General features: G+C 42.7%; 1 protein-coding gene across 1 annotated transcript in view; it reads left to right on the top strand.

The window, feature by feature from the left end:
- SORBS3 (sorbin and SH3 domain containing 3) overlaps positions 1-24,567 on the top strand; it is a 157,541-nt gene that overhangs the window by 32,628 nt on the left and 100,346 nt on the right. The window contains exon 5 of the mRNA XM_033947608.1: positions 14,582-14,645. Coding sequence (XP_033803499.1) covers positions 14,582-14,645 — 64 coding nt within the window. The remainder of the gene's footprint in view (positions 1-14,581; positions 14,646-24,567) is intronic.

The following is a 24,567-nucleotide window of genomic DNA, read 5'->3' on the forward strand; positions in this document are numbered from 1 at the left end:
TTCTTTGCGTCTGTCTTTACGAAGGAGGACACCTCAACAATACCTGAAGTGGAGAAACTGTTTACAGGAGAAATAAAGGACAGCCTCACCACAGTTGAAGTGAACTTAGATCAGATATACTACCAGATCGACAAACTTAAAAGTGACAAATCCCCTGGACCGGATGAAATTCACCCGAGAGTCTTGAAGGAATTGAAGGTCGAAATCGGAGAGTTACTGCAAAAACTTGCAAACCTGTCAATCAGAACTGGTCAGATACCAGACGACTGGAGGAAAGCGAACGTCACGCCAATTTTCAAAAAAGGATCGAGAGGAGAACCGGGCAACTATAGACCTGTGAGTCTTACATCTGTCCCCGGCAAGATGATTGAATCACTGATCAAGGATAGCATAGTTCAGCACTTGGACACACATGACTTGATGAAACCCAGTCAACATGGATTCAGGAAAGGGAAATCGTGTTTGACGAATTTACTCCAATTCTTTGAGACCGTGAACGAGCAAATTGATAGTGGAAAGCCGGTGGACATAATATACTTGGACTTCCAGAAAGCATTTGACAAAGTTCCACACAAAAGACTTCTTAGGAAACTACAAAGCCATGGCATAGAAGGAGATATACAAAGATGGATAGGCAAATGGCTGGAAAACAGGAAGCAGAGAGTGGGCATAAATGGGAAGTTCTCCGACTGGGAGAAAGTGACTAGTGGTGTACCCCAAGGCTCGGTACTTGGGCCGATCCTTTTTAATATTTATATCAATGACCTGGAAAACGGAACATCCAGTGAGATCATCAAGTTTGCAGACGACACAAAACTCTGCCGGGCAATCAGATCGCAGGAGGACAGTGAGGAACTCCAGAGCGATTTGTGTCGGTTAGAAAAATGGGCGGAGAAATGGCAGATGAAGTTCAACGTGGAGAAATGCAAGGTAATGCATTTAGGCAGTAAAAATAAGGAATACGAGTACAGAATGTCAGGTGCAACTCTGGGAAAAAGTGAACAAGAAAGGGATCTGGGTGTACTGATAGATAGGACCCTGAAGCCGTCGGCACAATGCGCGGCAGCGGCAAATAAGGCAAATAGAATGTTGGGCATGATAAAGAAAGGAATCTCGAGTAGATCGGAGAAAGTTATAATGCCGCTTTATAGGGCAATGGTCAGACCCCACTTGGAATACTGCGTCCAACATTGGTCTCCCTACTTAAAGAAGGATATAAAACTGCTGGAGAGGGTGCAGAGACGAGCAACTAAACTAGTGAAGGGTATGGAGAAACTGGAATATGAGGATCGACTTAAAACACTGGGATTGTTCTCCCTTGAGAAAAGGAGACTGCGTGGGGATATGATCGAAACCTTCAAAATACTGAAAGGAATCGACAAAATAGAGCAGAAAAAACTATTTACATTGTCCAATTTGACACGGACAAGAGGACATGAAATGAAGCTAAGGGGGGGCAAGTTCAGGACTAATATCAGGAAGTTCTGCTTCACACAGAGAGTGGTTGACATCTGGAATACTCTCCCAGGGGAGATTATTGCGGAATCGACAGTCCTAGGCTTCAAAAGCAAACTAGATGCATATCTCCTTGAGAGAGGCATATAAAGATATGGTTGGCTATAAAATAAGCCAGGTGTATACCTAGCAGGGCCTCCGCGTGTGCGGATCGCCGGACTTGATGGACCGAAGGTCTGATCCGGAGATGGCGCTTCTTATGTTCTTATGTTCTTATGTTCTATTTTTCTGCTTTCATCTCAAAATCTACTTTTCCGTGTCTTCCCTTCTAATCTAATCTAAGGCTTGGCTTTATATACCGAGTCATCATTCTAAGAAAGCTCGACTTGGTTTACAATAGTTAACTTAACAGAAACAAACCATAAGGGATAATGACAAAATTTCAAGAAAATTAATTTTCAAAATGTTTAGCAAATAAAGTGGGTTTTAAAGATTTACGTACAATCTTCTTTCTCTTTCTTCACCCCTGTTCCCATCTATCCAGAAAAGGCATTTCTTCTATCTCTCTTCCTGCTGCAACCATTGCTGTGCACCATCTCCTCCCTCTCTCATGGTCTGACATCTCTGTCTTCCCCCTTCCCCCCTCCTATGGTCTGACATCTCTCTCCTCTCCCATGGTCCGACATCTCTCTTCTTCCTTCCCTCTTCCCATGGTCTAAAATTTCTCTCCTTCTCTTCCTTCCCTTCCCTGGCATCTCTCTCTCCTTCTCCTTCCAGTGGCCTGACAACTCTCTCTCCTTCCATCACCCTTCTCCAGATTCCGACATCTGTCCCTTCTTTGTGTCATCTCTCCTCCATCCCAATTAACATTTCTCCTTCCCTTCTCCCCACAACTATCATGTCCAACAGTTCTCCCTCTTTCTTCCTTTCCCCATGTATACCATCTCTCTTTCCCTCCCACTCCATGCACCTATGTCCAACAATTCTCTTTTTCTCTTCCCTCCCCCACTGGCAGCATCACTTTTCCCCCTCCCTTCCCAGCTCCCCATCCATGCAGCATCTGTCCTTTCCAAACCCCCAGCCCATGCAGCATCTGTAATTCCCAACCTCCTCCCAGCCCGTACATCTGGTCCTTTTCTGCCTTCCCCCTCCCAGCCCATGCAGCATCTGTCCCTGTCTTCCCAACCCTGTATCCCAGCCTGTGGCGTGTAGAGTATGTTCTTCTTTTCCCCCCCTTCCCCAGCAGGATCATGACATCTCTCTTCAGCTCCCGACTCCCCCACATCTCCTTCCCGGTCGCTGTTATTTAAAATCTTTGGGCAGCCACACCACAGTGTCAACAAGTTCAGCTTTCTGCCTTTGGCCTGCCATGGAACCCTTCAGCAGCAGCCCACCTAGGCGGGAACAGGAAATCGCTACTGAATGAAGACTTCTGGGGCAGGCCGATGGCAGAAGGCTGAATTTGTTAACACTAAGGCTGCCCGAAGATTTTAAATAACAGCGACTGGGGAGAAAGTGTGGGGGAGTCGGGAGGTGAAGAGAGATGTTGTGCTGTAGGGTCCCGCTTGGGGGGGGGAGGAGGAAAAAGGAAGGAAAGAATAACATACCACATGCTGAAAATTTAAAATTAGAGCGTCTAAAAGAGGAGGTAGGTAGGGGAGCAGTGCCACTGCCAAATTGGGGGGAGGCCACGGCCCCTGTGGCTCCCCCGTTTCTGACGCCTATGTCACAATGACAAATATTCAAATAGAACATTAACAGTAGAAGATGATAAATATTTTTTAAACAAGAATGTCTTCAAAAGTTTTCTAACAGCATTATACTGACTTACAGATCTTATTGAAATAGGGAGATCATTCCAAATTGAAGGATGCCTTCCACTGAACAAATGATCTAATTGTCTTTGGTGAGAGAAATTGAAGATAAATAAATAAATATTGTACAGAAGCAATTCTATTTAGTATATTTTCTAGCCCGTCCTCCCAAAAAGCCCAGAACAGGTTACAAGTTAACATTCAAGCAGACACACGTAACAGCGGTCTTCCATTAAATAAGATATAGCACCTGGCCATATAGAATATTAAAAATCATAACACAAAGCTTTAAATAAATCCTTGCTTTTACTGGCAACCAATGTAATTGAATGAAACCTGGTGTAATATGTGTTGACATGTATTAACCCATTTCAACCAATCAACATAAATTGGTAAATAGACCAATTGTTTTTGTAAATTTCTTGGTTTGCAGTAGTTCTCTAGTAGGTTTAGGTTACATACAGACCTTTTTAAGGAGATAAAATCAACAGATCAGGCATTTGATTTCTGAGTCCTTTTCCTAGGCTCAGCTGTGAAATTGCCACCTAGACTACACCCTTGACTTTTACCAGCTCTTACTTCCAGAGGTGGATATTGACTCATCAGCTGCATCTTGCAGTGATGGGGCCATTTCCACTTTGAAGAGGAGTGTGCTCGTGAGTTGAGTTGTAGTCCATGGTAAGCAGGCTTTTAACCTTTCAAAAGGCAGAGTGTGGTGCAGTGGTTAAAAGCTACAGCCTCCGTATCCTGAGGTTATGAAGTTCAAACCCACGCTGCTCCCTGTGACCCTGGGCAAGTCACTTAATCCCCCCCTTTGCCCCAGGTACATTAGATAGATTGTGAACATGCTGGGGCAGATGGAAAAATGCTTGAGTCCCTGGGAAAAATTCATGTAAACCATTCTGAGCTCCCCTGGGAGCACTAGTGTAGTAAAGAGGGGGTGGGCCACCGGCACCTCTCCGCCCCCTCATGCCATGCTTATGCCTTCCCTTCCCCGTACCTCTTTAAAATCTTTGCCAGCTTGAGCAACTACTCTAGCTTGTTGCTCGCACAGGCCTGGCTCCCTCTGAAATCACTTCTGGGTCGCGGGGTCAGGAAGTTACATCGGAGGGAAAGCCAGCATGAGCAGCAGGCAGAGAAGCTACTCGTGCTGGGGAAGATTTAGAGGTACGGGGTGTGAAGGGATGGTGTGAGTGTAGTGTGGGGGTACAGAAGAAGCGGGGGGGGGGGGGAGGGGCGGGTGGAGAGGAGGATGTGGGGGGTTGGCATGGAAGGAGCGGGGGGTTGGCATGGAAGGAGCTGGGGGGGGGGGGGAGTGCCACCGTCCTGGGCACCTCCCACCCTTGCTTCACCACTGCCTGGAAGAACAGTATAGAAAATTGAATAAATAAATTAAAATGCATACACAATAATTTATAGTATCAAAGCCGAATCACAAGCCATTTGAAACATACTGCAGGATCAGAATTGAAATAACAGATTTAAAAGCAGGGCAGCAGGAGGAATCAATCCTTCTGCTTCAAATCTGCATATTGTTGTTGCTTTATCATATCGACTAGTTTCTGTTTGGCTTTATTACCAATCTCTGTGATAGTTTGCTGCTTCATATGCTATAGAACTTGTGGAAGATGCTGTTTGTGCGGCAGAATTCGCAGGCTTTATAACAACTTGGATTTTATTCGGAAAGACAGGGTCTATTTATGAGCTCGTCACTTTGGCTGCTTCCTCTAGTTCATCCTCTTGGTCTGAGACTGATGCTGGAGGATTGCCACATAGGATGAAGTTACAGAGCTCAGTTCTCTGCAGGTCCTTGCTGTATGTCCTAGTAGAGGGGGGGCTCTCTAATCATAACAGAGGTGAAGGAGTCAATATTAGTGCTCCTCCTGGTGGGCACAAACGGAAGTGCTCAGCCTGAATGCAAGTTAAGGCAGGGGCAGATGGCAGCAGGTGCACACCATGAAAAGGTATGGTTGCTCTTGCCCACCTGGAGTGTTTCTCTCATTCTACCTTAAATCTCAGGAGCCGATGCAGTGAAAGTTTACCAAACAGGTAATTTGCAGCTGGAAAGCAGAACGTGTGCTATTATAGGATACAGTGGCTTCCGTACTAGAAGCAGGGCCTAGTAACCATTAAGCAGGCCAGGCAGTTACCTAAAGTGACACTATCTTGAAGGCAGTAAAGAGTGACTGTTTTACGGCACCACAAACTCATAGAACCGTCAGTATATAATTTTATCCAAAGAGAAGGTAGGCAGTCTTCAAATAGGCCATTTAGAGGAGCATTTTCATTTCAATATGACACCTAACTCCAAGTTTAGATGTTTCACGGAAAACGCACAAAAATCAAGTACCCAACATGCCCATTTTCAAAACTGGAAGACATCTGGGTTGGGGTTTTTTTGTTTGTTTTTTTTTAATGGATGTGTTTGTACTCAGTGCATCTATCTTTTTGAACGATTTTTGATTAAAAAAAAAAAAATTCCAAAAGAGAAAGTATAGAACAAGCCACTGGGGTGTAGAAGGGGGCCAGCATTTTTAGTAGACTGGCCACATAGACATCCCAGCAGAGCAGTGGGGCAGGGTGAAGGGACTGAAGGGAACCTCACTTAGAAGGCCCCAGGTGCACATCTCACCATAGACCCCTTATATTGTATGGCAAGGCCTCCAAAACCCATTTGAAACCCACTGTACCCTACTATACACCAGAACAATAGCTCTTATGCCTGCAGGTGACACTTATATGTGGGTACAATAGGATTAGAATGGGGTATGGAACCCTCACAGGTTCCACTACAAGGGCAGTGGTTAGAGTGGAATATGGGCTTGAGTCCCCATCTCTATAGTTGACTACACCACCCACTTGGCTACTCCAGAGACCTGCTTGCTGCTGTACTAGGACTGGCCATAGCATCTGAAACTGTCATACAAGCAGGTATATACTGTTTCATTCACATCTTTGGGGGTTGAGAGGGGTCAGTGACCACTGGGGGAGTGTGTCGGAGGGGTGGGGGTGTCATGTTTACATAGGGTTACCAGATTTTCGGTCTGGAAAATCTGGACCCCTAGACCCACCCCCAGGCCCATCAGTCCTACCCATCCCCGCCCCATCACACCCCAGTTCGGCCCTGTCATGCCCCTGATCCTGGCCCCCGCTGCTTGCTCTTGTCGGGCAGGACATACACGCATGACACTAATCGCGTCGTATCTGCGCATACGCAGATGCCCTCCTGCCCGAAGGAAAGCTTTTCAAAACACGGACAAAGTGCCAGGTTATGAAAAGTTGTCCAGACCCCTGGACATGTCCTCAAAAGGAGGACATGTCCGGGGAAATCCGGACGTCTGGTAACCCTATGTTTACATTCCTTCAGTGGTCATCTGGTCAGTTTGGTCTGACCCAGTATAGCAAATGTTATGATTAGACCTTGTTCCTGGAGGGTATGGTAAAAGCGGTTGGAATAGCCAAGTTTAGAAGAGATTTGGACAAAGCCTATAAACTGTTACTAAGGCAGGCCTAGAGAAAGCCACTGCTTAACCTTGAGATTAAGTAACATGGAATCTTGCTACTTTTTGGGACTCTGCCAGGTCCACGTGACCTGGACTGGCTACTGTTGAACACAGGACATTGGGATGCTCTCGAGGACCGGAATTGCCTACCCCTGGGCTAGAGGGACCATCAGTCTGACCTAGTAGGGCAACTCATATTCTTATGTACTTGTGTTCACATAGATATGGGCAATTACAGAGATACTCGATAATAATAATAATAACTTTCTTTTTATGTACCGCAGTACCTAGAACAGTTCCAAGCGGTTTACAGCAAAAAGAGACTGCATACAGATGGTGATATTACAGGAAACTTTCAGAAATACTTCAGCAAAGATATAAAATCAAACAAATTTGTCAAAAAGATAACCATATTGTACTTCTTGCAGACCTGAAAGGGTGAACGAGGGGGTGCTAAGAAGTCCTTAGTCCAAGCAGCTTCCTGAATTCTGAGCATTATTTTACCACTGTAGCTGAAAAGAGTGTTATTTTTATTTTGCAAAGTGCCAATTTGCAGAATCGTAATGCTGTGTTTTTGACATTGTTTCAGATCATTGATTGAACCATGTCAACGAAAAGTATGGAATTTTCCAAGTGTGGAACTGTGAGCTGTTATGAAGTTTCTATTCCTGCAGAAGAAATCTCCAAAGGAAATCCATGAATGTATGATGCAAACATTGAGTGACAAATGCCCATATACTCCACAGTGAAGACGTGGTGTGCAAACTTTCAGTGTGGAGATTTCACGACCGAAGATGCAGCAAGGTCTGGGAGGCCTCAAATGGTGTAAACTCCTGGAACTGTTGACCATGTCCTTAACCTGATTCTGATAGATCGGCGAATATTGGCTAAAACAATTGTTGAGACACTACAGATATCCAGGGAACGTGTTGGGTATGTGGAAGCTGTCAGCCAAGTAGGTGCCCAAATGTTTGAATGCTGATGAGAAACAACATTGAGTGGACACGTCTAAGTTGATCTTGCAACATATTTAGTGAGCTGCTGCCAATTTTTTGGGGAACGACTAGTTACTGTTGATGAAACCACTATGATCCTGAGACATAACCGTCCATGCAATGGCGGCACTCAGGTTCTCCAAGGCCAAGGAAATTCAAGACCCAAAAGTTAGCAGGAAAGGTCATGGCCACATTGTTTTGGGATCGGGAAGGTGGTGTAATGACTGACTATCTTCCAAGGGGCCAAACAGTTAATGCAGAATACTACTGTAACTTGCTGAGCCAATTAAAGGAGACATTGAAAGAAGAAGAGGGAAGCTGCAAAAAGGAGTTCATCTTTTTGCAGGACAATGTACCTGGTCACAAGACTGGCAAAACGATGGATGTTTTGACGCAGTTGGGGTTTCATTACATAGACCATCCACCCTACTCTCTTGCTCCGACTATTTTCTGTTCAAACTATTTTTAAGGTTTGGAAAGGTTATGACAATTTTCAAGTGATTCGGAGATGATTGTAGCAGTGGAGCAGTAGTTCAGTGACCAGATGGAGTATTTTTTGGAAGAGTTACAGAAACTTCAGACACGATGTGCCAAGTGTGTTGAACTTATTTCATGGCTCCACGTCATTCTCTTCTCGGTTGGGCTGAAAACTTTTCAGCACCCCCTCATCAGTGTGGTTGGTGTTAAATGGTATTCTGGGTCAGCCTACTTGGATTTATTACATTATCATGTTTTTTAGCTGTGTGTAACTGAGCCGCACCCCAGACTAGGGGTTAGTCTACGCATTGGGCTTTTGAGGTATTTTCACGGTTATTGAATTTCAGACTATTACAAACTGCTTTGAGTTGTTTTATAAGAAGGGCAGTCTTTAAAATAATATGCAATGAAACCAGCCCACATCTCCCTGGCTAGCATTCACACTGCGGAAATGTGCTCAGTTCATTTTCTTCTAATGACACCACCAGACATGAACTTTCCTCTAGTGACAATCAGACAGCTCGAGAAAGAGCAGAGCTCGCGCCATTATGACTTTGCAAACATCTTTCTTCTTTTCTAATTCATTCAAGAATACTTGTCTTTGTGCATCTTGGAGGGTCAGCGCCTTGACACATAGGGAGTATTTGCTACATATGTTTTGAAAGTCATGCTAGGCGGTTTTGAGTTAATGAGTATTTGGAGGGAGTGCCTAGTTGCTATAGCACTGAAATATGATTCAGGAGGAGCCTTTGGAAATGAGTTCTAAATTCCTTTGTGTGTGACCTTGAGCAAAGCCAACCTCCCTGTTCTACAGTTCGTATCCCAGCTCTGAAACTGACACTCTGAGTTTCCCTGGATGAATCAAGGTATCCACATTACCTGCCACTGAATGCTGGCATTATTGCAGGTCAGTGTACACTTATGCACGCGACTGACAGCAAAGCAGCTAAATGCTGTTCCGTAAGGGCGCTCCCAAGCGGTATAGGGCCAGAATTTATAAATGGCGCTGAAAAATGGGCCCCGGAAAAGATCAGTGCTAGGCAAGATTCTATAGAATTTATAGTCTGCTGCACCATCAAGTTCTAGGCAGAGTACAATAATAAAAAAAAAAAGAACACAAAAAATGGTAAATAAATAAAAATTATATCTCCCCATAGATTCCAGCTTCCTAACTGTGGGCACCAGACTTATACCTGCTGAAACCTTGTGTACATGTTGTACCCAAGTTTGGCACTCTGACCCGTTATTCTGTAACAAAGCACACAAATTTTTAGAATGCTTCTGGCATGCCTATGCCCCCTTCTGAGTTGCGTGCTATGGGATTTGGGCACTCAGCATTACAGAATAGCGGTGCCAACTGACATCAGCAATTGGCTGTTAGCATTCAATTATTGCTCACCGGCCAATTAAATTGCGCACGCATCTTGGGATTTCACCCAATTTGGGTGCCATATATAGAATCCAGGGGATAACATGTAAACGCAAAGGGAACACGTACATGGATGGAGTGTGGAAGGGGCATGGGTCATGCTCTCACTTACAGAAAATAGTAAATTAGGGGTCTTCTTGCAGCATTTGAGTGCCCACAATTAGACCAGGTCTATAGTTGGTGTAACTGCAGGTGCCTATATGTAGTGTTCTATAATGGAATCTGGGCTCCCAGCTACTGTTATAGAATAGGTTAATGGTCTCCAATGCGCAGCCTCCAAGCCACGTATAGCCCCCAAATTCCTCCACTGCGGTCCTCAAACAGTTGGCCGAAATGCTCTTCAAATCCTGCAAATGCGTTGATTTCAATCACACGCATTACAATTTCTTGATTAAATTAAAATGACTTTTTTTTCTTTGTTATTTCTGGGCCATAGATCTTAGAAGTCTACCCGATACTGTCTTTAGGTTCCAACTACTGGAGTGCCATTGAAGCTCACTCCAGCTTATCCAAATCATCTCCTTTGCTGGATTCAGTATCTTGGATGTGGTAATGGTAAAGGAAAAACATAGAAACATGATGGCAGATAAAGGCCAAATGGCCCATCCATTCTGCCCCTCCTGAAACATCCACTATCTCTTCCTCTTTCTAAGAGATCCCATGTGCCTGTCCCACACTTTCTTGAATTCAGACACAGCCTTTGTTTCCACCATCTCTACCGGGAAACTATTCCATGCCTCTACCACTCTTTCTGTAAAAAAAGCATTTCCTTAGATTGCTCCTGAGCCTATCGCCTCTTAACTTCATCCTATGCCCTCTCATTCTGGAGCATCCTTTCAAATAAAAGCGACTTGTCTTGTGTGCATTTATGGCACTCATGTATTTAAACATTTCCATCATATCTCTCCTCTCCCACCTTTCCTCCAAAGTATAAACATTGAGATCTTTAAGTCTGTCTTCATACGCCTTATGACGAAGACCACTGACCATTTTAATAGCCTTCCTCTGGTCTGACTCCTTCCTGATTATATCTTTTTGAAGGTGTGGTCTCTAGAATTGTACACAATATTCTAGATGAGGTCTCACCAAAGTCTTATACAGGGGCTTCAATACCTCCTTTTTCCTACTGGTCGTACCTAGTAGGATAATTGGTATTGTGTTTGGCACTCCCAATCATTTTGAAATATTGGCACCTAGTCGACAGGGCTGGGATTTGAGCTGCAGAACAATTTTCAAAATGATGCAGTCATTGCAAAGTCCATGCACACTTCCTCTTTGAAAATGACCTAGGCCAAAGCCCCTCAGAAATGTTCCCCTCCTTCCCTGAAAAACAATTGGGCCAATATTCAAAGGCAATTATGGGTTTAGTGGCAGCCAGGAAATGTAAAGTTGACTTATCCACAGACAATATCACACTGTTTAAATCACCAAATGGCCAGATATGGTCCATACAATTAGGCGTTCAGTTAGGAGTGGGGTAAAATATTATCCAGATAGTGTCAACATTCAGTTGCTATCTGGATGCTATCAATTTAGTTTAGGATCGCCAAATAGGCTATAACTAAATGGATATAGCTGTCATTGTGACTACAGGTCATGCATATTCAGCACCTCTGCCTTATGGTATGTGAAGAGGTAAAATATCCATATTATACACAACCCCAATGTGAATATTGCATAACTTAGGGGTCCTTTTATCAAGCTGCGGTAGGGGTTTAACATGCGTAATACCGCATGTTAAACTGCCTGCCGTACTAGCCGCTAATGCCTGCATTGAGCAGGCGTTAGTTTTTTAGCCGGCCGCAGGGGTTAGCGCGTGATGAAATGTCCGCGCTAACCCCGCTAGCGCGGCTTGATAAAAGGACCCCTTAATCTCTTGATTCTCATTTTAAGGAGGTTTGACTAATTCATGCCAACCACATTCTCCGTCTTGTCATGTTGTGCTAGTTATTCTTCAAAAGTAATTAAGTACAGTTACTGGCATTGTGAATAAGTAGTTGACTTGACTGATTACTGCAAAAAAGTAATTAACTACAGTAACTAATTACTAGTAACTCAATTATTGTACAACACTGCCTACTTGCATGTTTGCATTGTGTGATGTGCTTGGGTGTGCATGTATATTTTGGATGGGTGCACCTGCTGGTATGTGTGGACTGTTGTCTAGAGTTAGATACATGTGTTTTAGAGAGGTGGAGTTCTATATTTAGGAAGGTTGTCATCATTTTTATGTGTTACATAGCTTTATTTTCAAAATATTGAAAGCACGACACAGCATAAAAACAGCAGAGTACATCACACATGCTTTGGTATGCAGCTCAAACACCACACACGGATCAATTTCTAGATTATCCAACCCACAACTAAATATCCATCAGCAAAAAAGAGGGGATATAAAGGATAATTTATAATGCTTACTTTAAATAATCTTCTTTTACACATCAGTGTCTTATTCATTTATAGTTGATGTTTCACTCTTATTAAACCACTATTCTAATGATTTAAATGATACCCTGATTTAACAATAGAACCCATCCCCGAAATCAGTGGAGAGGTTGAAGTATCATAAAGAATGCATTGGTCTCAATAAAGAGACCTCTTATAACTTAGATGTTATTTCAAGTCCTCATCCTGAATGCATGTGATGTAATCATTTACTTCAAAACCTCCTTCCTAAACTCAAATTTAATTGTTTATTTATTCACTAGCTGATGACCCGGCGTTGCACGGGTATTTAATTATAGCAATAACACAGTAAATGGATTGAAATAAAGATACTTTATAGTGGTGAATGAAATTATTTTTTTACAGCTTTATAAAAAGTATAATAATCAAATTATAATGTGAAATATTTGACAAAATGAATACAATACAACTAACACAAAACTTGATTATAAACAACAATTTTAGTTTCACCTCCAGGAGCAAGAACATATAAATTCTTGGGTGAACCCACCCTTGATCAAGCAACATAGAGTTGTCCATGGGAAAAACAGGGGGATCTTAAATCCACTCCACAGTATGTAATAATCTGTCCCTGTGATTTGTTGATTGTGATAGAGAATGCAAGTCTCACTGAAATTTGCAATCTCTTAAACTGAAAAGAAAGATCTGTTGGAATAAGTGGCATCCAAAAGTTTCAGTATTGATTTAAACAACTCAATATGTGGAAACTCAGGTTGAAAAGAAACTCCATGTAGTTTGTTCCCGGTTCAGAATGGAACCTGTGCTCCTAGTTCAGGATATGTGAGTACTCATGTAATGTAATAACATTATGAACTGGGGTGCATGAAGGAAACAGTTACAAACACAGTTAGAACATAAAAACTCTATATGTATGGTGTCCGTGGTAGAATAGAAACGATGTCCCTAGTGGTTATAGTGTCATAGAAAGTGTTTTATAGTTGGAATTACAGTGAGAATGGCAGATTTTTCCATTTTTTCCATTGACATGAATGGGTGAAATCTGATTTTCTGTTTGTAGCTCCGCCCACGTGTGCAGGTGGGCAGTGAGACCCCCAGAACATATCACCCCAGGTAGTGAGGGATCTGCATACCAAGTTTTGTACAAATTGGTCAAGCCAGTTTTGAATTACAGTGAGAATGGCAGGTTTTTACATTTTTTCCATTGACATGAATGGGTGAAATAAGATTTTCTGTTTGTAGCTCCGCCCACGTGTGCAGGTGGGCCGCGAGACCCCCAGAACATATCACCCCAGGTAGTGAGGGATCTGCATACCAAGTTACGTTCAAATCGGGCAAGTCGTTTTTGAATTACTGTGAGAATGGCAGCTTTTTACATTTTTTCCATTGACATGAATGGGTGAAATCCGATATTATGTTTGTAGCTCCGCCCACGTGTGCAGGTGGGCCGCGAGACCCCCAGAACATATCACCCCAGGTAGTGAGGGATCTGCATACCAAGTTTTGTTCAAATCGGTCAAGCCGTTTTTGAATTACTGTGAGAATGGCAGCTTTTTACATTTTTTCCATTGACATGAATGGGTGAAATCCGATATTATGTTTGTAGCTCCGCCCACGTGTGCAGGTGGGCCGCGAGACCCCCAGAACATATCACCCCAGGTAGTGAGGGATCTGCATACCAAGTTTTGTTCAAATCGGTCAAGCCGTTTTTGAATTACTGTGAGAATGGCAGCTTTTTACATTTTTTCCATTGACATGAATGGGTGAAATCTGATTTTCTGTTTGTAGCTCCGCCCACGTGTGCAGGTGGGCTGCGAGACCCCCAGAACATATCATCCCAGGTAGTGAGGGATCTGCATACCAAGTTTCGTTCAAATCGGTCAAACCGTTTTTGCGTGATCGCGGCACATACACACACACACACACACATACACACATACATACCTCCGATTTTATATATATAGAAGATTAATTAAAAGAACTAACTAACTGACTGAGGGTACAACCCTATTATCAATTTTTAATATGATCTCCTTAATTTATTATTGTATTATCAAAGCTTAAAATCAATTTATCAACTATGTACTTTAAATGTGTACTTTAAGGAAGAGCAGCAACACTTGTCTTAATGGCTTTCAAGCCAGAACCAACGTTGGGGGTCCATGAACTACCTGACGCTCAACCTAATCTTAGAGTGTTGTGCCACTTCCAAATTTATGAGCCTTTTTGGTATGCCCATGTAGAGCATAGTGCATGGAGAAAGAGAAGTTTCGGCTCATTACGACAGAAACTTACTGTGTAAGTATTTTAGACGTGAACGCCAATATATCAGGCACGTAAATGATGCTTTTTTAATGCTACCTCTGATTATGTTTTTATTTCAGCAGTGATTTTTTTTGTGGGCGGGGAGAGGAGGGAGAAAACCTGACCTTTACCAGTTTCTTGCTTAATATTTTTGTATTTTTTCTTTATCTCCTGCTTTAGAGTGTAGACAAGCCCCGGGACTGGTACAAGAGCATGTTTCAACAGATCCACAAGAAGCAGCCAGGTAAGAAAGGACTCTTACCCAGGGTATTAGCACTGTGCCACAACATAGGTCATCACAGCGGGGATATAGCTAGAGATTGTGTGCGCCAATATTCAAAAAGATTTAACCAGGCAAGAGTAACTCCTACCTCGTTAAATCACGCTCAGCAGCCCGTCAACCAATATTCGGCAGCGCTTAACCACATTTATCAGCAGAAACTACCAGGTTCTTCCAGTGAAACTATGAGGCAGATTTCTTCTCCCTTTAATTCCTTCTGAAATTCTATGCTGAAGCAGACAGGCACCGCATGGCACAGTGAATAAGGGTATTGAAGCCCATGGGGAAAATTGGGGGTCCATTAAAAGTTTAATTTGAGGGGTTCTAACCCCAGAGCCCATGTCCCCCACCTCCAAAACCCAGTCCTTATGATGTTTTTCCTTCAGGGAGGTCTCCACGGGGCATTTTTGGTGTGATTTTTCTGGCAGCAGCCATCTTGGATTTTAAACTATATATTTTTCTTTTGCCTCCATCTGCCTCAAAATCCCTTGATTTTTGCTCAGAATCAATTGGGATGGACTCCTCAGGCCATTTTACTCCATGGAAGGGCATTAAGCACATTGGTAGGTCAGGAACAGTAATAGTGCAATGATGGTCCCCAGTTGTCATTGCTTGTGACTTATATGCAGGAGGCAAGGGTACTGAGCACTTTACACACATTTAATTTAATTTTTTTTACTAATATTTTTAGTTGAAAAAGAATAAAATAATTTGAATCCTGTATATCAGAACAGTAGTGGAATACAGGTAGTTTATGATTTATATAGCCCCAGGTACATTAGACAGATTGTGAGCCCACCGGGACAGACAGAGAAAAATACTTGAGTACCAGAATAAATTCATGTAAACTGTTCTGAGCTCCCCTGGGAGAACGGTATAGAAGATCGAATAAATAACTAGTAATCAGAGCTCGTATTGTGATGTCATAATACCTCATTCCACCAATGCCTGAGAGCCAACCTCATCAGTGATGTCACAATGGCTTGAGTGTCTTATACTTGGCTCACTTTTACTTCATTATGATTTCTAGAGTGGTGCAGAGGTTAAAGCTACAGCCTCAGCACCCTGAGGTTGTGGGTTCAAATCCACGCTGTTTCTTGTGATCCTGGGCAACTCACTTAATCCCATTGCCCCAGGTACACTAGATAAGAGATTGTGAACCTGCTGGGACAGGGAAAAATGCTTGAGTACCAGAATAAATTCATGTAAACCATTCTGAGCTCTCCTGGAAGAAAATTGAATAAATAAATACAATAAAAAATTAATTTATTGATTCAAAGTTAGGCACCATTTGTAGAATCATGCCTAGTGGCGCCTAACTCGAGTTAGGCACCGTAGGTATCAAAAACGTAGGCGCTGATATATTAGGCCTTGTTACCCTGGCCAAAATGCCTACAGTGCCTAACTCAATCCTTGCCCAGACCCTGTCCCTACCATGCCTACTGTTGGGTAAGTGCTGGTAGACACCTCAGTTTAGACGCCTACATCATGCCTCCTGAGTTAGGCACCTACTGGCAAATTAATTAATTAACAGTGCCAATTGAACCAATTAAAAAATTAAGGGGTCCTTTTGCTAAGGCGAGCTAGTGCATCTTAGTGCTTGCTAAATGCTAACGCGTCCATAGGATATAATTTTTAGCACGCCTTAGTAAAAGGACCCCTAAGTTAAGCGCCTAGATCTGCTAGGCATGCGATCTGGGTGCCTAACGGTAGGCACTTTTTAAAGAATCAGGGCTTTGGTGTAAATCCTTATGCTTAAAATTGGGTATGGATCCCGGCGTCGTAAGCTAGTCTATAAATGAAGCCCAATTCTGAACGCCTTTTATAGAATAGCGCTTTGTTAAATTTTATCGGTGCTGAATTTTGGCCTAAGCGGATAAGTTATCCAGACGTTAGACTAGTGATTTGTGTGGACCATCTTATCTGCACAAATATAGCCAGGCAGCACTTATTATGGAGAGTTAATATTGTAGCCTACCTTTGTCACATCCTCCTTTTATCCGGCAAACTGTGCAGGCAAAGTTACCTAAACAGAAAGGGCAAATATGTGAAGGGCCTGATTAATACACAAGAGGGATCTCAGAGTAGATGATGGCACAAAAGACATATAGGCCCCATTCAATCTGCATAGAAATATAATACAGCTGTCACTTTTTATTCCAGACACTTTTTGTTACAGTATACGGCTTTGTGGTATGATTTGATCTTGGGCAGATGACCATATATAAATCGCCCCCCCAAACCTGTCACCTAGTGAGTAATTCTATAAAGTGGGTGTTAATGTTTCCATGGCAATTACATACATAAAAGTTTAGAATACTGGTGTATACATGTGTATGTGCACCACAATCCAGAATCGGTCTTTGCTCCAGAGCTGGTCTTAGTAATTGTGGGGCCCTGTGTGAACTAGTCCGGTGGGGCCCCACCCCCTGATCCAGTCTAGCGTCATCCTCTGCCTAGCACTGCCCTCCCCCCTCCCATTGACAAGATTTTTTAATTTAAAAAAAAAAATTATTTATGAAATTTGTTGGGAATATGCGAATGTGTGCCTGAGGGAGATTTGCATCTGGGAGGAGGTTAGGGGTGTGGGGAGATAGATATGCAGGAGCTGTATGGGAGGGTATAGGTTTCTTTCATGTTTCCTGGATTCACTCTGTTCCTCCCCCCCTTCAATACTCAACCCATCAAATCCAAATCCTTTCTTTGTCTCTTCCGATTTCACACTTAACTCCCAACATTTCTACTTTGCTCAACCACCCCCCAAATATATATCCTTCCCTTAATTCGGCACTCTAGAAGTGTTGCATACTTCTCTTCTTCACTCTTAGAACACATTTCAGGCATGGTTTATAGCAGTGGTCTCAAACTCAAACCCTTTGTGGGGCCACATTTAGGTACTTGGAGGGCCGCAGAAAAAAATAGTTAATGTCTTATTAAAGAAATGACAATTTTACATGAGGTTAAACTCTTTATAGTTTATAAAACTTTCCTTTAACAGTTAAAAGGAAAGATATATAAACTATAAAGAGTTTTACCTTATGCAAAATTGTCATTTCTTTAATAAGACATTAACTATTTTTTCTGCGGCCCTCCAAATACTCTATTTTTTCTGCAGCACTCACATTTAAAGTTTAATATCTTTCCTTTCTCAAAACTGGCACATTTCAATCACTAAATTGAAAATAAAATCATTTTCCTACCTTTGTTTGGTAATTTCATCAGTCTCTGGTTGCACTTTATTCTTCTGACCGTGCATCCAATATTTCTTCCCTTCTTTCAGCCTCCTGTATGCTTCCTCTCCTCCAGACCTCATTCCCTCTCACAACTTTTTCTTTCTTTCTCTATGTCTGTCTATCTCTGATTCCATGTCCCATTTTTTGCTTTGTTTCTGGCTCCCTGTCCCCCCCTTCTTTCTTTCTTTCTTCCTTCCTGCCCTCCCCCATGCCACCGCCGCCGGGGAATAGGATGCTGCTGCTGCCGCCATCGGGAACAGGCCGAGATTTCCACGCTTCTCTTCTCCACTGGGCCAACCAACTCTCGCCGCCTGATGTCAATTCTAACGTCAGAAAGGACGTTCTGGGCAGCCAGGCAGCGATTGGCTAGCCAGAACGTCCTCTCGATGTCAAAACTGTGGTCGGGTGGTGAGAGAAGCAGAGAGATCAAAGAGCATGGTGCCGGCCTGTTCCCCGATGGCAGCGGTGAGAAGGGAAGGGAAGCAGGTTGGGCACCACTGCTCTAGACGAGCCGCACTCTAGGGAGAACAGTGGAGGGTGGCCAGCTGTGCGGACCGCCCCCACCTTGGTACGCCACTGGAGCAGCAGCGTGTCTGGACGGCTCGTTCCGTTCAAAGCCGCGGGTAGCAGCTCCTTGCGAGATCTGCGCCTGCGTCTGAAGCCTCTCTGATGTTGTGATGTCAGAGAGGTTTTCGATGCAGGAGTGGATAGCGCAAGGAGCCGCCAACCCGCGGCTTTGAACGGAACGAATTGACCAGACACACTGCTGCTCCAAAAGGAAGAGAATGATCCAGTCCAGACCGCGGGCCGCAAATAAAACTTGGAAAGCCACATGTGGCCCGCGGGCCGCGTGTTTGAGACCGCTGGTTTATAGCATAGTGCCTGAAAAATAGGCCAATGCTAGATCGAGAATGTCTATATAAACAATATTAAAGATAATGATAGAGACTATGGATCTCAAGTGCCCGCGGTTATTTAGCCGTTAGAACCAGTCTTGGCTAGTAACCTACATGCGAGCTATCATCAGTCCAAATGTCTCTTTTTTAAAATTTAAAATTTAATTTTATGTAGAAACTTTTACTATTATACTATTATACTGTTGTGCTTTTTTATTCTTTAGATGCAATTATCTCTATATGCACCTATAAATATGGTATTGTATAAACCTTGGTTTGAGCGTTAATTCGTATCAGAAGCATGCTTGTAATCCAAAGCACTCATATATCAAAGCGAATTTCCTCATAGGAAATAATGAAAACTCAAGACGATTCGATTCACAACCCATAAACTTTAATACAAAATACTATACGAACTTGTATTGCAAGATCTTGCTCGTTTAGAACAGTCACTACACTTCCACAGTGTCAGAGAGAGAAGAACCATCGGCTCAGTTGTGATGATGGGACGCGTGTAAACTGTATGTACTCGTATTGCAAGACTTTGCTCGTTTAGAACAGTCGCTACACTCGCAGTATCAGAGGGAGAAGAACCATCGGCTCAGTTGTGATGTGTGTATACTGTATGTACTTGTATTGCAAGACATTGCTTGTATATCAAGTTAAAATTTAAGCAAATGTTTTGCTTGTCTTGCAAAATACTTGCAAACCAAGTTACTTGCAATCCAAGGTTTTACTGTGTATATACACAGTAAAACCTTGGATTGCAAGTAACTTGGTTTGCAAGTGTTTTGCAAGACAAGCAAAACATTTGCTTAAATTTTAACTTGATATACATATATATACATATATACATATATATACATATATATATATGTATACTTCCTGAAGAAGTCTACTTCCTGAAGAAGCTTTTGTTTAACTTGATATACATATATACATATATACATATATATACATATATACATATATATATATATATATATATATATATATATATATATATATATATATATATACACAGTAAAACCTTGGATTGCAAGTAACTTGGTTTGCAAGTGTTTTACAAGACAAGCAAAACATTTGCTTAAATTTTAACTTGATATACAAGCAATGTCTTGCAATACAAGTACATATATATGTATATATATATATATGTATATATATATATATATATATATATTTTTTTTTTTTCCTTTTTGTTCAAAATTTTATCTTAGCTCAGGTGTAGTTTTCTACCCGGCCATCCGGAAGTAATACGACGGAAGATCTCCATTTCACTTTGTCTTTGTAAACAAAAGCTTCTTCAGGAAGTAGACATTTTGCTATTGCAGTTACATTTAATGCAACCTCGGTGTGTTCTAGCCGTTAAGGGAGCCTTCTAAAAAAAAGAGACATTTGGACTGATTATAGCCCGCATGTGGGTTACTAGCCAAGACTGGTTCTAACGGCTAAATAACCGCAGGCACTTGAGATCCATAGTCTCTATCATTATCTTTAATATTCTTTATATAGACATTCTCGATCTAGCAATGGCCTATTTTTCAGGAGTTATTAGTGTGTTGCACTTGAAAAAACAAAAGTATAAGGTTTATAGAATAGTGCAGCACTGATTTTTGGGGTGCCATATGTAAAATTTAGCACTTAACACTAAGCAGATAACAAATCAAAGAAGCTAGAAAGTCATCTAGGATATACAAATTAAATCTTTCCACTTATAAGCCCAAATCATAGCTACCAGATATTAGGGTCCACCTTGGGGATTAGTGCCCAAGAAAAAGACCTGGGTGTCAATGTAGGCAATGCAATGAAAAACTTCTGCCAAATGTGCAGTGATGGCCATAAAAGCAAAGATGTTATTTAAAAAGGGATGGTTAACAAGATTAAAAATGCTATAACATCTCTGTTTCGTTCCAAAGTGCTGACCTCACCTGGAGTGTTGCATTCAGTTCTGGTCTCCTTATCTCAAGAAAGATATAGCGGAACTAGAAAAGGCTCAAAGAAGAGCGACCAAGATGATAAAGGGGATGGAACTCTTCTCGTATGAGGAAAGACGAAAAAGGTTAGGGCTCTTCAGCTTGGAAAAGAGACGGCTGAGGGGAGATATGATTGACGTCTACAAAATCCTGAGTGGTGTAGAACGGGTACAAGTGGATCGATTTTTTTTTTTTCTCTCTCTGTCAAAAATTACAAAGACTAGGAGACACTGAATGAAGTTACAGGGAAATACTTTTAAAACCAATAGGAGGAAATATTTTTTCACTCAGAGAATAGTTAAGCTCTGGAATGCATTGCCAGAGATTGTGGTAAGAGTGGTTAATGTCGCTGGTTTTAAGAAAGGCTTCGACAATTTCCTAGAGGATTTTATAATTAGAACAGGAATGAACACGAAAATCTTCTGGAAATCTATTAAATATGGTTATTCTGTAAACATCTGATTTCAGATTGATATCAGATTGAAGATTAGAAGGGCGTCAATATATTTTATAAGTGGAATGAATTTTTATGTATTTTCTTGATGACTTTCTAGCTGCTTTATTAAGTAATTTGCTCAGAAACGTGAAGTTGGTAGTAGTGGAATACAAGAAATATCGTTATGTTTTATTGTCATACAACCAGATGTTCAATACTGATGCACGGATATAGCCCTGCATTGAATATCGGGGGTGGACTAGTGGCTAAAGCAGCTGCCTCAGCACCCTGAGGCTTTGAGTTCGATTCCCACTGCAGCTCCCTGTGACCCTGAGCAAGCCACCCAACACCCCATTGACCCAGGAACCTGTCCAAAGCATGTAAACCGCTTTGATTGTGTAACCACACAGAAAAAGCAGTATATCCAATCCCATCTCCTTTAGGGGAGAGTGTGGTGCAGTGGTTAAAAACTACAGCCTCGGCACCCTGAGGTTGTGGGTTCAACCCCACGCTGCTCATTGTGACCCTGGGCAAGTCACTTAATCCCCCCATTGCTCCAGGTACATTAGATAGATTGTGAGACCGACAAGGAAAAATGCTTGAGTACCTGAATAAATTAATGTAAACCATTCTGGGAGAGCAGTATAAAAAAATTGAATAAATAAATACCTGGGATTACAGCCCCCGATGGACTTAAAAAGCTGACCTTCTCTGGTTGAATATCAGCTGGTAGATGCCTAATTTACTTGATTTTATAGGTGCCATATAAGTGCCCTGTTAAAGAATTACCCCCTTGCTGCCCTTCAGTTCACCACAAAGAGTTGCAATCATTAAAAGAACTGACATTACTAGCATGAATGATACCCGAACATCCAGCCTCTCAGGTTCCCCACATAGCCTTCCAAATGCGATTTCCAAAGGACCCCACATTTATCTGGCAGGTTGATCTGGTCTGGGTAGACCCCTGCCGCATGCACGAACTTGTAGTGTGATAGTGAAATCAGAACCTAAATTATATAAATAAATACCGTATTTGCCGGCGTATAAGACGACTTTTCAGTACCTTAAAATCCTCCCCAAAGTCGGGGGTCATCTTATACGCCGGGTACTGTTTAAATCTTCTGTTCCTCCCAGCCTCGGGCGATCAAGACAGGCGGTCATTCCCTCTGTGAGTCTCACCTATGTGGAAACAGGAAGTTGAAACAAAATAGGCGGGACTCAGAGAGGGAAGGTCCCGACGTTTGCAGCCTGTCTTGATCGCTGCCCCTGTTGAGTCGCCGAAGAGGGCCACGGGGAAAGTGCAGGCAGAGAGAAGATGGTCAGCGTGCGCGGGGAGGTCAGCGTGTCGATTGGGTGAGTCTGCCCACGTGCAGGATGCGGCGGGTAGGGGCCTCCGACTCGTCTTGGGCGGCTGGGCCTGCGGTGCAAAGCTGTTTTTGCCGGCTTGGGGGGGGGGGTCGCGAATCGGAAGAAGGGGTAGTCTTATACGGCGAGTATATAACAAACTCTATATTTTAACTGTAAAAGTTGGGGGGTCGTCTTATACGCCCAGTCGTCTTATACGCCGGCAAATACGGTAACTCTTCAGTCCATACAGACAACAGGGTACACTTCAGACTGGATTGACCTGTTTGTCATAAGTAACTCAAAAATTTCGGATAGATCCTGGTACATGTATTTCCATAAGGACTTAACAATATCATTATTGTTGTATCCTGCCAGACAGACCCACTACTAGTTAGTTAAGTCCCCTTAAACCAGTGTTCTTCAATGCAAGGCCTGGGCGCCAGTGGTGGCCATTGCTGCCCTCTTGGGTGGTCCCCATTGTCTTTCTGTTTTGTATTTTTTTTTTTTTCTGTTACTCTGCCTCTCTACCCAGGCGCTGGACAGAAAAAGGGAAAGTAGTTGAGGGAAGATCCACATGCTCGAAGGACAAAACATTTTTCAATACATAAAATAGAATGCTTTTGGAAATGCTCATAACCTTGAGGATACTCTCCCCCCCCCCCAGTGAAAGTGGGCTAGTGGGGATGGACGTCATTGGCACACACTGGTCAGCAGTGTTGGGGGCCCTGCATGGGAAAATATTTGATGGTTCTCCTTCAGTTCATTCAAAGCAGCCACAGCTTAAAAATTAACGAAGACCGCTTTCTTAAACCAGACATCCGTCATGTTAAAATGTAGTCCCAAGTGAAGCAAAATCATCTCACTGAAGAGCCTTGTAACATGCACAGTAGACCCATTCCCTTGAAGAGAGTCACTGCTCGGGAATGTGAGACCGGGCTGGATCCACCCTGCATGTCTCACTCTCTTGCAATTCCAGCTTGCAGGCACTGTCCTGTTGAAACAACCACAGACCCGGTGCCTAACCAATGAGCAATGACTGTGTAAGCCAAGAAATAGCTGGGGAATAGGCTATCAGATTAAAATATGGCACCCCAGTATGATTGAGTCTACGAGGAGCTGTGTATACGGATTCCATGAGTGCTCAGGTCACTGAGGAGTTGTATATAGGTATCTTATGAGTGCTCAGATCTCTGAGGAGCTATACATGGGGAATCCTATGAATGCTCAGGTCTCTGAGCTGTATATGGAGATCTAGTGAACAGTCACTCTCTGTGTATTTAGAGATTCTGTAACTGCTCAGATTAGAGAATGACATGGGGACAAAATTTTTCCCGTCCCCGCAAGTTCTTTTCCTGTCCCTGCCCCATTCCTACACGCTCCGTCCTCATCTGCACAAGCCTCAAACACTTTAAAATCATATGTAGCAACATTTTAGAGCTAAGCTTGTGATGTCATAATGCCTCATTCCACCAATGCCTAAGCTCCGTCCTCATCTGCACAAACCTCAAACCCTTTAAAATCATAAGTAGCAACATTCTAGAGCTCAGATTGTGATGTCATAATGCCTCATTCCACCAATGCCTAAGCTCCGTCCTCATCTGCACAAGCCTCAAACCCTTTAAAATCATAAGCAGCAACATTCTAGAGTTCAGCTTGTGATGTCATAATGCCTCATTCCACCAATGTCTAAGCTCCGTCCTCATCTGCACAAGCCTCAAACCCTTTAAAATCATAAGTAGCATCATTCTAGATCTCAGATTGTGATGTCATAATGCCTCATTCCACCAATGCCTAAGCTCTGTCTTCATCTGCACAAGCCTCAGGAATGAGATGGGATGTTGAGTTTCTGTGGGGACGGGAACAACTTTGTCCCCATATCATTCTCTAGCTCAGATCTCTGTGGTGTTTATAGTTAGGGATCCTGTGATTGCTCAGGTCTCTGAAAAGCTGTTCATGGGGAACCCTGTGAGCAGTCAGGTTACTGATTTGCTGTGCATG

Source organism: Geotrypetes seraphini, chromosome 6, assembly GCF_902459505.1.
Source record: "Geotrypetes seraphini chromosome 6, aGeoSer1.1, whole genome shotgun sequence".
NCBI lineage: Eukaryota > Metazoa > Chordata > Amphibia > Gymnophiona > Dermophiidae > Geotrypetes > Geotrypetes seraphini.